Source organism: Pygocentrus nattereri, chromosome 19, assembly GCF_015220715.1.
Source record: "Pygocentrus nattereri isolate fPygNat1 chromosome 19, fPygNat1.pri, whole genome shotgun sequence".
NCBI lineage: Eukaryota > Metazoa > Chordata > Actinopteri > Characiformes > Serrasalmidae > Pygocentrus > Pygocentrus nattereri.
The window spans coordinates 7744693-7758407 of record NC_051229.1 but is presented as its reverse complement, the minus strand read 5'-3'; the positions used below and the strand labels follow the sequence as shown (position 1 = coordinate 7758407).

The 13715-nt window shown below is 42.8% G+C and overlaps 1 protein-coding gene across 4 annotated transcripts; it reads right to left on the bottom strand.

Annotated features, from left to right (window-relative positions):
• Nucleotides 1-224: 224 nt before the first annotated feature.
• On the bottom strand, nt 225-13334 carry gata6 (GATA binding protein 6). 4 transcript variants are annotated; one of them, XM_017702492.2, is made up of 7 exons: nt 13035-13334; nt 8743-9639; nt 7738-7904; nt 5811-5936; nt 4862-4949; nt 3824-3939; nt 225-2489 (listed from the first exon to the last, which is right to left on the bottom strand). In XM_017702492.2, the coding sequence occupies exons 2-7, from the start codon at nt 9581-9583 to the stop codon at nt 2322-2324; spliced, it is 1506 nt and encodes a 501-aa protein (XP_017557981.1). In that variant the 5' UTR covers nt 9584-9639; nt 13035-13334; the 3' UTR covers nt 225-2321. The 4 variants fall into 4 exon arrangements, with proteins under 4 accessions (XP_017557981.1, XP_017557982.1, XP_017557980.1 ...); XM_017702493.2 differs by having other exon boundaries at nt 13046-13334; XM_017702491.2 differs by lacking the exon at nt 13035-13334 and adding an exon at nt 10389-10499.
• Nucleotides 13335-13715: the final 381 nt, after the last annotated feature.

The following is a 13715-nucleotide window of genomic DNA, read 5'->3' as shown; positions in this document are numbered from 1 at the left end:
CCAGCCAATAACTCTCCTAGACTTGGATCAGAGCGAGGCCATAAAAGGCTGAAAAAAGTGCCACAGCAACTTGTTTACTGCTGATGACATTTTAGAACTTCGTGTTGCACTAAAAAAATGATTTTCATTAAATTAACAAAGTCACACAATCGTTGTGATGCTCCATGTGTTCTGGGTGGCGTTAAGATCATTAGCATGCTGTTTACATTCATGTTGAATTTTGGTAGATTTGGGATAAACTTTATTTCCAAGTGGTGAAGATAGATTCTGTATTAATTTACATACAACATCATGAACATGAACAGACAATCCAGCCAGAGATGAACAACATCAAGGAGAGGAAGTAAACACATTCCGGTAAGTTACTGCTTTTGTTTATTTTTTCCAGTGTGGGTGAACTCATCTGGAGGACTAGAACTTTCTGCGACACCTCCAGTCAAACTTAATGATTTTAGAACAACTGTTGGCCCTGCTTGCTCGAAAAAATAGAAGTCTTTAGGCGAAAAACCATTTATGGATGTTCTACCAGACGTGGTAGCTCAGAAATCACAGAGAAATGGCTGGAAAATAGCTGTGAATTATAAAACAAGTACAAAACGAAACGTCTTGTGACAATTACAAAAGATTTTGAAACTGAAAGCGTCAAATTTGAAATGTCTTGAAAAATCTTCATGGTGGACCTCGAAGTGTTTAAGACAAGGGGAAACTGAAAAACCGAAGCTCAAATTTTTTTTACCACAATCCGAACAAGTTTACATTGAAATTAAAAAAAAAATACAACCATAGAATACAAATACTTTAATCCGAATAAAATAAGAAAACACCTCTAAGAAACACACCACATTTAAGAAATAAATAACTCGTATAAGAGAAGAAGGATCGTCGTCGAATGTCGCGTGTGTTACTCGCACAGTGTCCAGGCTGAACTAATGAATTACCTTTTCTAGAAATCTGCCCGCTACAGTGAATGAAGGACGACCCTTCAGGAGATTATTCTTACAGGTTCTTCTAGTGCTCCCTGGACTCTACTTATAGTCAGAAGAAGTCTAAATGGATCCTTCTGGAATAGCCGTATATCTACACCCAAGTTGCTTGTCATGAGCACTAAGACGAGGCTGAGCAGTCTGTGCCACTCTGACCATCAGTTACTTTGACAGCACGTCTGCGGCTAAAACGTGATTGAGTAATGTTTTCGGAACTGTACAAATTTGAAAAAATCCCTTCCTTCAGTATATATAACCGACAACCACAGAACTGTATTTTTAATTGTAAAAAAAAAAACAATAAAAACAGATTCATTAGCATTAGCACATTAGCACACCAATGCTATAAGTTAGGTAGTAATGTGTTAAACAAAAACAATATTGCAGCAGACCTCTTTTGCAGTTGTGTATTGTAACAAAGAAAATGCATTTGCATCAGAAAATAAATCCTGAGTGCTATTTGTTCTAATTGTCGGTGGTTATTACTAGTCAATGTTGCTTTTTTGGGTTTTTTTTGGTTGTTTAACTTTTTGTTTTTTTACTACAATTGAACCCGAATTTGCCCAAGTTAAAGTAGTACCATTTACTTCGTGACGCAGCAAAATTTTGATTCAACACCAATCTACAGCAACTTGTAAGAAATCATGCAAAAAAAAAACCAAAACAAGCTATTCCTTTCATTTACCCTGTATTAAACCAGCACAATTCAATAAGAGCTTTTTTAGTGGAAGAGTGGGCAGACTAGTGATCGACAGCCACACTGCAAACAAAGATATGCTTGTAAAAGGAGACTTAAAACAAGGAGCGGGTCCTACTCTAATAGACATTACCTTTATTTTGACAAATATAAGCATTCATTTCAGAAGCATCATAAATACATTTTTTTTCAATGGGGAGGGAGGTTTTTCCAGTTTTCGTTCAAACATTTCGGATTTTTCTTTCTCCTGTTCATCTCATCTCAGTCCAATCAATCTCTTTCCAGGTGGGAAATCCATTGGCAGGAATATGTACACAAGCAAGATGGCATTTTGATCCATGTACTCCTCATAGTGCAGCATGTGCTCTGTATGTCAGGGCCCAAGGCAGGACTCAATCTCACGAGATCCCTCCACTGCCGGCACTCATAGTCTCCATCGGGAACATCCAGAAAGTATTCCGTGGATGAATGGGAAAAACGAACTGGAGTAGTAGCATTCGCACAAGCTCTCCACGGCTTTAAATTACAAGAGCATGGACCGAAAAACGGAGGACGGCTCTGGAAAGAGGCAGCTGTTTGAAGGACAACGCCAGGGAACATCCGTTCAGCTGGAGGCGGGTTCTGTCCCACAAAAGCTAGCGTCAGGCCAAGGCCATGGGGCACCAAGTGTCCCCTCGTACGGAAGCCGCCACGTCAGCAGTGGACGTTAGTCCCACGTTTGTGTACAGCCCCTCCTGGCCAGGGTACTTCACTATGGAGCCTGTGGTTCCCGGGACCTCTACCTGACCCACCATAGTGGAGGGGTTCACCTGGAACAAAACATGGAATATTATTAGTGATTGTTACCTCTCAATACGACAATATGACCACACAGACGTCTATATAATTAGCATTTTTCTGCAGATCCTACAAATAATGCTGGGCTTCCTCGAGTGCAGGTTTGGAAATGGTTCTATGAACATATTATATTATATGTTTATGTGTTTTCATTCTAATATTTGTGTTTTCCAGAGTAAATCAACATGTACCGCCAGGAAAAATACCATTCAGATATAATTTCCACTGCTGTTGCACAGTACAGTATATAAACTCATATAAGAATATATATTTGCATTTTTTTTTTTTTTCAGATTTTTTTTTTAATGTGTGAAGTTTGTATACATATTATATATGCTTGACACAGATGAATAATATAAAATATAAATTGACAAAATATAAAACAACACTATTCCATACATTTCATCTACACGTGTAAATGTTGGCATTTATTGAAATAGTCAAAAATATATTGTAAATCATATATATATATAAATATATATAACAATGGAAAATATCAATGTTGAACTACTTTCCAAAATAAAAGTTTTACGTCATTTGAACAATAAATCAAGCAGGCCGTCATGTTTTCTGAGATGCCTGTCTCACATGACACAATCAGAGGTGTGTAGAATCACCTTCATCACGCTCAAGTAAAAGTCGTGACTCAAATTAAAGCAAATTTAAAGTCCTCAGTGGTGATTTCACTCTTACAGGACTTCCGCGAACACTGAAGGTGTTCATCATCTTTTAGGGTTTGACTGTGTTGTAAAGGCTAAAAGATCCGCCAAGTGAAAATGCAGCAGAATTCTTAACAGTTCAAAATAACTAACTTGAAGGGCAATTCCTCCAATTTTCCAAAATTTCGGCATGATTAAATGATTAACATATAAGCATTCATTCAGAGCGGTAAGGAGCGAAAAGTCATTGTAAAGAAAGCAGCTTCTCTGAATTGGAGCCTTTAACATCGAACCACTCTGACTTTGTTAACGTCTCAACGACAAAATCGGTGGAATCCCCCTGCAAGGCGAACTACTAGTACAAGAAAGGCTATAATATAACACTCATACAGCAACCATGGTTGTATATAATGACAATTAAAGGTTCTACTACATAGAACCATTTTTAAAAAGGTTCTTTAGAAATAAACATGTTTTCTGTAATAGAGCAGAACCATTTAACCATGCAAAGAACCACTCATGTATTCAGATATTCACGGATGGATATATAACCATTGCCTTCACTAAAGAACCCTCGAAGAACCCTCGAAGAACCCTTGTTTCATGACGTATACCATTTCATTTCTGTATATGTTGTATGAACTTACCGAGGTCACAGACACCTGTGCTGATGGAGGACTGTTCTTCGAGCTCTCCTCCGAGGTGGAGGACGAGGAGGACGAGGATGATGATGATGTTGGAGTCATGGGCACAGAGCTACTTCCTGTGGGTCAACAAACAGACAAACAAACAAATAAATAAACACATAAGAGTGCTTAACTGGCTAGCCTATAAACATTTAAGCCAAGAGAAACACCTGATTTAATTTTAAAAAAGTAATTATCCTTAAAGGAGAATTCCACCTAATTTTGAAAATTTCAGCATAACGAAATAGGCAAGATGTAAAGAAACTCATTCAAGCTGGTTTGGTGTGAAATGCTCTGCTATAGAGAAACTTACACAACCAGAATGGTTCAGAGTGGTGGTGATAGGAACCAGACGTCTGAAGAGTTTAACGCCTCTAAAAGTTCCCTCACGGGAAGTTATTGCATGACATGGTTACGAATACCCTGCCTGATGTCTGAGACGCTGTTTTACGATCATTTTGAGAAGCTTTAGGCCTAAAATGTACTTTTTTAAACATTTCTGGTGGAGAGGCAGGTACTTGCGGCACATGCGGAGAGGCGCTTGTTGTGAGGTAACCCATTTTTTTTTGCATTTGCTACTATTTTATCATCAACAACATCACATATAAAAGTTGGTGGTTTTGGATCGTAAATAAAATGTCTATATATGTGTTGTACACATTGTGACCCCTGGTTCCCATCACCACCACTGTCTCTATATTTCTTCATAATTAACCGTTTTACATGAAACCACTCTGAACGACTTTGTTTCCATTGAATTTTGGAGGAATGTTGAAAAGTCTGTGGAAGTTTGATTGAACTGGACTCCTACCGAGCAAAAAATCTGTCTTACAATCAGTTCACTTGTTATTAACTCACAGGTTCAAGGCAAACAACTTTTTAAAGTTAAAACATCACTTTCCTAATTTTACAGTGTGGAAGTTGTAGCAGTGGCATAAATAGCAATAAACAGAACTGATTAATTTTGCACTTATTAAACGGCAATTTCTCAAAACAGACCTGATGATCCCTTCGTTTTGTTCAAGGTTTTGGGTTTCCTTTTCCTTGTCTGAATCCCTTCTTTCTTCATAGCCAAAGGTCTGGGCACCTGGTGGAACAACACAGGAGTAAATTAAACTCATCTCTTGCTCACTGTAACAGCCCCTCAGAGCCCCCCAGCACTCTTAAAAAGCTGGTTCTATATAGTGCCAGAAAAGAGCCATTTGGCTTTAACACAGTGGAACCATTTTTAGTGCTACACAGAATTCATTTGAAGCACATAGAGAACCATTTAAACGTTCAGTAACACTTCACTGAAGGCCAGCATTCATAGGGCCACATAACACCTACATAACCTCACCAGGACTCAACTGACATAAACAGACATAGACGTTTATGAAGGCTTATTACAACAACACCTGCTGAGGTTTGCAGGACACCAAAACTGACCAACGCAGCCTTCTTGGAATAAGCCCTTCATAAACGTCTACGCAGGTCTAAGTCAGCTGAAAAGCGTGTATATAGAGCCGTGTGCAAAAGTTTGGGCGCCCCTGCTTGAATGACATGTTTTGTTGATTGTGGGGGGAAAAAAAGTCAACAGAGAAATGCACAACAAGCTCTGCTCCTCTGGGGCGTATAATGTGGCCTGTGCAAAAGTTATGGCACCCCCTCCCCCAACATGTTAAACTCAGTGAGTAAGAGAAGCTGCGCACTAAAGCTTGTATATATATATATATATATCACTGCTGTTCTCTGTAGAGGACCACGTGTTAACTCATGTCCACTCCAATCAACAGAGTTTCTGCACTTGACTGCAGCCTCGCTGCTGCTCCTAGCAAGCACCCAGATGAGCTGTCCTGGTTCGGCATAGAGGCCTAACGATTGCCTTCGAAAAACCGCTGAAGGACCTCCTCCTGCAGCTCAGGTGTGTCGTTTCTGGGCTCAACAGGTGAGTGGGCACGCGCCTTACCCCGTGCAATTTGGTGTAGAGGCCGCACGCGTTGCACACCGGCTCGCCCTCCGCGTTCCTGCGCCACAGCGTCGTCGTGCTCGTCTGACAGTTCGCGCAAGACAGACCCAGACGGCGGGAAGAGGCCTGCAAAAAAAATAGACAAACAAACAAACAAACAAATAAATAAACAAACACTGCACTCAATGTTAACCTATAAATTGTGTGATTTAATCTCCTTTTTAATCAATGCGTCACAGATTTCGGTTCATTTAGTCTGTCGGTTCAATTAACGAGCTGACGTAACACGTCATCAGCGCGAGCCCGTCGTACGAGCGCGCGTGGAGGCGCTGAACGTGGATTCACCGAGTAAATGCGAGACTGTTTCCGTGGGCGCGGTTGGAGCTGGAGTGAAGTGCGAGCCCAGATGCCGGAGGGTTCGAGCTGCCGAGCGGACCGGACCGAAGAGGAGAAGGCCGAGCAGCGCGCGAGCATGATGTCCATTTAATAGCATTAATTAATGAGCGCACGTTCAACCCTGTGACCTTAAACCGAGCAGGACTCTCAGCGTGGCCAGCATTAATGACCACAGGTCACACAGAGAGCGGAGAGAGGAGGAAACAGAAAGGCGTTTATTAATAAAAATTATAGAATATTAGTTAAAAAAAAAAATTCAGACTTTTTGCGGTTCCGTCATGATGATGTGTGTGAAGTAAACATGGTCAGAATGTATATCATAACATATAAACCAGGCCAAAATAGACAGGACCCCGTGTCTCAGGCTTATGCGTCGAATTTCTTTCTGTTTATTTGATGTCGTTATTTTCAAGAGAGATTATATTGTGAACATGACGCTCAACTTCACCCCGAATTTCTGAGTGTCTTTCTTCCCCTCTGCCCCCCTTTATCTGTAATGGCAGTCCAGCTGGACGCCACTGGTTTGTGTGCGTCAGATTCACCTGACAGCCGCCTGAACCCGAGCTGCAGTGGAAGCGATCACACCGCGCAACCCTACTGTCATAAAGGTTCGAGCAGTCCTGCCCAGTAACGCCGCTTCTCTCTGAGACAGCAAGCTGGACGATCCTCGACAGTGACCGCAATTAAATGTGACAGTTTTCCGCAAATTTTAGCGCAATTTGTGCCCAGTTGCAGTTTAATGAGCACAAAATGTGAAATGCGCCACATTTTTTATGTTCAGTTCAATACAACACACACACACACACACACACACACACACACACACACACACACACATATATATATATATATATATATATATATATATATATATATATATATATATACATATAATATATCAAATAAACAGTAAAACTTGTCCCTTATTTCGACTTAGAGAATCGACTGAACTGTGTCGTTTTATCAGAAGCCCAGATGTGGTCGGTGTCGTGTCGTGATCTACAGCTGTTGAATATTTCTTCTTTACTTTGATCCAGAGGTTTTGAATCACTGCTGTGAATCACGCTCAGCTGTTTGTTGCAGATACATGAACACAGTATAGGAGCAGACGGGTGTGTTTCGGCTGAGCAAGCTGCAGAATATTTATGAAGTCATAATAAAATTAATAAAATTAATATTTGACTGCATCAGGAATTATTTAGTTAATTGTTTAATGAATAATGATCATTTCGAATAAAACAGCTTATAGTATAAGAGTCCTATAACATCCATACGTTATTTATATATTTATATATATGCCTTACAACTCATATCACACACATGCGCATTAGGACACAATAAATATTCCACGTAATTATAGGTTATATAAGCCTATTAGTCTCGTGTTGGTCAGTGCCATCGCCTGACCAATAAAACTGTCCTTTATTGAGGGGAGTGAAGTGTGAAGCTGCGGGCGTTATGCGCAGTGCTTTGGGTGGTGGTGGTGGTGGTGGGGGTAGGGGGGGTGTGGTGGGGGTGTTTCTGAGCTCACCATGCGCTTCTGCGGTTTGATTAATGGCCGGCTCAGTCCGTTCATCTTGCTGTAGAGGCCGCAGGCGTTGCAGAGAAAGTGTCCGGTGCCGTCGCGCCTCCACAGCGGCGTGGACACCGAGCCGCAGTTCACGCACTCGCGCGCCTCCAGCACGTCCTCCAGCAGATCTGCAACACAAGAACACGTCAGCACACGAACACCGCGGCCTGCCAGAGGCCTCCTTATTAAAACCGACCGCTGTTTAAATTAATATTAGTCATGGTGAACAGCTCGAGCGTCGCGTCACTCACTGAAAGTACAGAATAAAAAATCATTTTTAATTTTTATTACTATTATTTTTGCTTTAAAATGTCTGCTCATAAAATCAGATCTAAAGTCTAAATTAGACCTTTTGTTTTCACACTGCAGCGCCTGACTTTTCCAGCTTAGTTTTCGCTCAGAAAACGAGCGTTAATTAAACTTCATACTTTTTTCTGCAAGATAAACTGGACCTTAAATGTGAATTCTTCCTCTGGGAGATCAATCGGCCTGTTGGCTGTGAAGCTCTGCTAGTTGTCTCAAATGAAATCGGATGTTATTAATAGCGCCAGCGTGAATATGGGGCTTCGCTGATTAGCGTATCTGTACTGGGGCTGCGCTAAATGCGTTGAAACTCCAGTGTTAATGTAATGATATAATTAGCTCATGGATCTGAGCGGAGGGGGATCCGCAAAGAGGGAAAGTGATGGGAACAATCTGTTTTCAAACTGCTGTAACTTTTTAATGTATTTCAGGACTGAGCTCGGGGTTAGTAGGTGAAGAGGGAAGGCATGAAAAGGGAGCTGCACTGACACCACCCAACTCCTTATTTACTCCTACTTAAATGCACTTTCTGGAAGGTTCTATGGTGAATGAAATTCCTACTGAAATCACTAGAAAATTCTCTAAGACTGTTATAAAATGAATCTCCCTACATTTTACATTTTATAGACCAAATCAACAGGCCGAACTGGCCTGGAAGTGTACCTCCAGGTCCTGGTCGGATCGACAGTGGTGCTCCTCTGGTCTGCAAAGAATGAAGCATGGAGTTGTCAAACGGTGCAGCCGGCCAGGCCGGGGACAGCTGCGGGATCTGCGGCCCCATGTAAGGAGGGTACGGACTGGCGTAGGATCCGCTGATGGGCCGAGACAGATACTGGTCCCTGCTGTTGGCATTCAGCGGGTTTGAGTAACTGGAGTCCCTTGATGTGCTGTTGTTCATGGGTGGGCTCGGGGAGTAGTGAAAGCGGCTGGAGGTGTGAGGGCTACCTGTGCTGTACGACGGGCTTTCGGGAGTAGACTGTGACCATACCGGGTGACTGCTGACCCCATGGCTGGGCTGCGTTGACACACTAGGCTGCAGATAAGACAGGCTTGGTATCATGGGCCCTACCCGAGAAGTGGGCACATACACAGGAGAGTTGGGGCTGGAGTGCATATAACTGGCCGAGGGCGACTCATATGCGGCCTGAGTCTGGGCAATGGCCAGAGTCTGGTACATGTCGCTGGGGTCCACTATGAGCCCACTCTTAGGCGCTCCTCCCGAAATTATAAGCTTGTTGCTCTGGTCCAAGTCCGTGAAAAGCGCAGTGTCCTCTGAAGTGGGCAAGGTGTTGACCGGATGTCCAAAGTGGCTGTAGGAGTGCAGCGGCCTGCCCTCAGGGCGCCTGGATACACCAAGGGACGGTGGCGGCACGCATGACCTCAGCTCACCGGACGTGTGCCGGTCTCTCCTGTCCCCAGGTATGTAGCTCTGCTCGGCCGGAGACCCTGGGCTACTGGACACTTCGCGCTTGACCATGGACCAGCTGCTCTCACCCAGGTCCATCCAGGATCCCTTTGATATCTCACAGTGTGCAGAAAATGGAGGCGAGGAAAGTCACCCTGCGAATGAAATTCAAAATTTGAAGAATTTGAAAATTTCTCTGTGTTGTTGTTCTGTTGCAGACAGATCACAACAGCAGTTAACATTTCCAAGAACCTGACGTTCCTAAGTAGAAGAGCTTGACAAAAAAATTCCCCAGTAGTTGTCATTCCCAAGACTGGAACCAAAAAAAAAAAAAAAAAAAACAAATTGAGAATTATTATGTTCGTCAAATTTTAAAAATTGGGAAAATTTTAAAGTGGAAAAAAGTTTCACTTTACATTCTTTAAAATGACTCAAGGATCCAAAATCTCATTCTTTTGCCAGAGACTGGAGTGTTGACCGCACCAGAACCTAACTTTAAAAAAAAACGCGGTCACATTAAAAGCAGATTTTTTTTTTAATTCAAGACCATAAAAAAGTCAGACGAAGGAAAAATAGCCGAGCAAAGCGGCACCACATTCCACAGAAGGATCTACAGTGAAGAACTCAGGAGCCTGAATCCTCCCTCTGCCTGTAGCCTCATCATAATTACCCCCCCAAAAACTCCTCAGGGCGTAACAAATAGGAAACAAAACGCAATATGTCTTTCCAACAAGGAGATAACCGCTAGATAAGACCCTCAGTGAGATAAGAGCAGAGCATTACCCAACCCAGCTCAGGCCGGAGACTCCGGCAGCCGAAACAAACTTCTCCCCAAAGTACTTTTTGGGAGAAACAAACTCAGAGGCTGAATTTTTAAGAAGAAAAAACTCCGCAGAAAACTGACCTTACTAGTTGTTTGCCATTAGCCGCTGTCCGCAGTGTCCGGCGGTCATGTCGTGACGAGACTCTAAGAAAAATTTGGACTGGAAGCTTTTAGTTGGACTCTCATCTGGACGTTTAAGAGAGGGCGGGGCCTCGGGAAACAGCCGCTCCGATTGGACGAGAGTGGGCGCGGCCTCACGAAACCGCCGCTGTGACTCGGCCTCTATTTGAACAAGCACGTCTAAGCGAGAAGCGCTGTTGTTATTTTTTTCCCACCTGTATTCCGACATGCCACGCCTGCTGCGCTGGGATTGGCTGTCCGCAGCTCAGTGTTCTGACAGGGTGAGCGATGAACTCGTAGCCAATCCCAGCGCGGGAGGCGGGACACTCCCAGCCAATAGGAGCGCAGAGCGAATATGGGTGGGGAAAAAAACAAGCGTCGCCGCTGGCTTCAGTTTTAAGCGGTGTAAACTTTATACTCGCGTTTCTTCCCGAGGCCTCGTGTTCTGTGTTTAATATGTGGAGATATTGTGGAAATAATTAGTGTAAAAAGATGTTTTACAGGAAAACTAATGAAAGAAAACCCGTCTATGGTCCACAGTAGAAAAAAAGACGGTTCTTCGAGGGTTCTGCAGTAAAGGGGATTGTTCTGTTTAGCACCACGGGTTCTATATAGAACCATTTCACGCTTAAATGGTTCTTTGCGTGGTGAATCTTCAGAGAATGTGTTGCATATGGTTCTAAATACAGCCAAAAATGGTTCTTCTGTGGTTACAAGTTAGACATTATCACAACAGAAGAACGCCTTTTGGTGCTGTATAGAACCTTTTTTAAAACAGTTCTACATAGAACCATAAACAACACATTCCCCATCAATCTGAAGAACGGTTTCACCCTGCAAAGAACGTTTTAAGCATGAGCTATATAGAACTTCTGGTTCTAAACAGTACCACTGTCTTTAATCCAGAACCACTAAAGAACCGCTTTTTTGAGTGTGTATCAGTTTAGCATTTAAAATAAGAAACATGGGTTCTAGAACTCGTGGTTTTAAATAGAACCATTGTGTTTAGCAAAGAACCCTTGAAGAACCGTCTGTTTTTAAAACGTGGACGAGTTTGCTATTTAAAATGACGAACGTGGTGCTATACGGAACCCAAGGTTCTAAACAGAACCTCTATCTTTATTAAAGAACCATTGAAGACCCATTTTCGAGCGTGCTTGAGTCGTTTACTATGTAAAACGAGAAACGGTGGGTCTGTATAGAACTTGTGGTTCTAAATGTATCTCCTTACTAAAGAACCCTTGAAGAACAGTTTTGAGTGTGTGTTATCTCACTAAAATGACTATTGTGGGTTCTGTATAGAACACGTGGCTCTCAATAGAACCACTCTCTTTACTAAAAACCCTGGAAGAACCACTTTTTTAAAGCACGTATCAGTTTAATTTGTTTAAAAATGAGAAACGTGGGTTCTAAATAGATCCCGTGGTTATACATAGAACCACTTGATTTACCAAAGAACCTAAAAAGAACAATCGTTTTACAGTGTGTATCAGTTTACTGTTTAAAACGAGAAACGTGGGTTCTATTTAGAACTCACCGAAGATCCTTAAAGGAACCATATTTTCAGAGTGTTAGTGTTCTAATTAAAACGAGAAACCTGGGTTCTATATAGAACTCACTGAAGAACCTTGAAGGAACCATATTTTCTGAGTGTCAGTGTACTGTTTAAAACGAGAAACGTGGGTTCTATTTAGAACTCACTGAAGAACCTTGAAGGAACCATATTTTCTGAGTGTCAGTGTACTGTTTAAAACGAGAAACGTGGGTTCTATTTAGAACTCACTGAAGAACCTTGAAGGAACCATATTTTCTGAGTGTCAGTGTACTGTTTAAAACGAGAAACGTGGGTTCTATTTAGAACTCACTGAAGAACCTTGAAGGAACCATATTTTCTGAGTGTCAGTGTACTGTTTAAAACGAGAAACGTGGGTTCTATTTAGAACTCACTGAAGAACCTTGAAGGAACCATATTTTTTGAGTGTCAGTGTACTATTTAAAATGTGGGTTCTGTGTAGAACCTACAGCGAGAAACGTTCATACAGCGTGTTTTTAATTCCTGTACATTTAAATAATTTAAACAAATAATACTACAAAAATAATAAGAGCGCCGGTTCTATGCGGAGGTTTATTCAGGGACCGTAATAACAACTGAATTAACAGAGTAAATGTCAGAGCCACTCCAGCCTCCGCCCGGGTATTCGAGGCCAAGGCAGGCTGAATCAGGCTGATCAGAGGCGGTGATTCAGTGATGGAATCAGTCGCGCTTGTTTTCGTTTCCACGCTCAGTGTTGTGCAAATGAGCAGCGCCGATAATGAGCTTATCTGCGGCGATGGGGGGCAGTTAGCGGAGCGGGGCACTGAGCACAAACCCTCCGCTCTGGCGCGGCTTTGAACAGGCGATAATTCATTCAGCTGGAATATACATTGTTTTGTGGATTGATCAAAACGCCGAGGATGTGATTGGATTAATGATCGTCCACTCAGTCGCCTCGAGCCTCTGATCTTTAGACATTTACTCCAGCGCGAGCGTCCAGTGAGGAGCACTTCGTCTGAGAGCCGCTGGTTTTCCCATCATGTGTAAAAATAAAAGCACCCTCCAGGTCGTACCTGTGTCGTACCTGCCGGTGCGGTGGGGTGTCCTTTACTCTCCGTAGGCCCGAAATGTCGGTGAGACCCGCGTGTGTGTGATCTGGGGGTCTTACAGCGTCTCTCTGACTCTCCGGGGTGAATCCATCTTCCGGCGTCAGTCTGCTGTCACTCTGAGCGGCTCTTATCTTCACACGAAGCAGAGCCTCTCCGAGCAGAGCTGCGGGAACAGAGAACAGACGAGCTGAGGAGCTGATCAGGACTCGGTTCAGCAGAGAATCCGCCTGAACATCAATGGAAAGCAGGCCTGCTTACAGCAACGCACTGGAAGAGCTCAGAGAAGAGTAGAGGCAGCATCACTACAGAGACTTATTAGACTGATATATATATAAAACACACACACACACACACACACACACACACACACACACACACACACACACACACACACACACACACACTCACTCACTCACTCACACACATACACACACACACACACTCACTCACTCACTCACAAACATACACTCACACACACACACACACACACACACACATACACATACACACACATACACACACACACTCACTCACTCACTCACACACATACACATACACACACTCATTCACACACACACACACACACACACACACACATACACACACTCACTCACTCACTCACTCACTCACACACACTCACACACA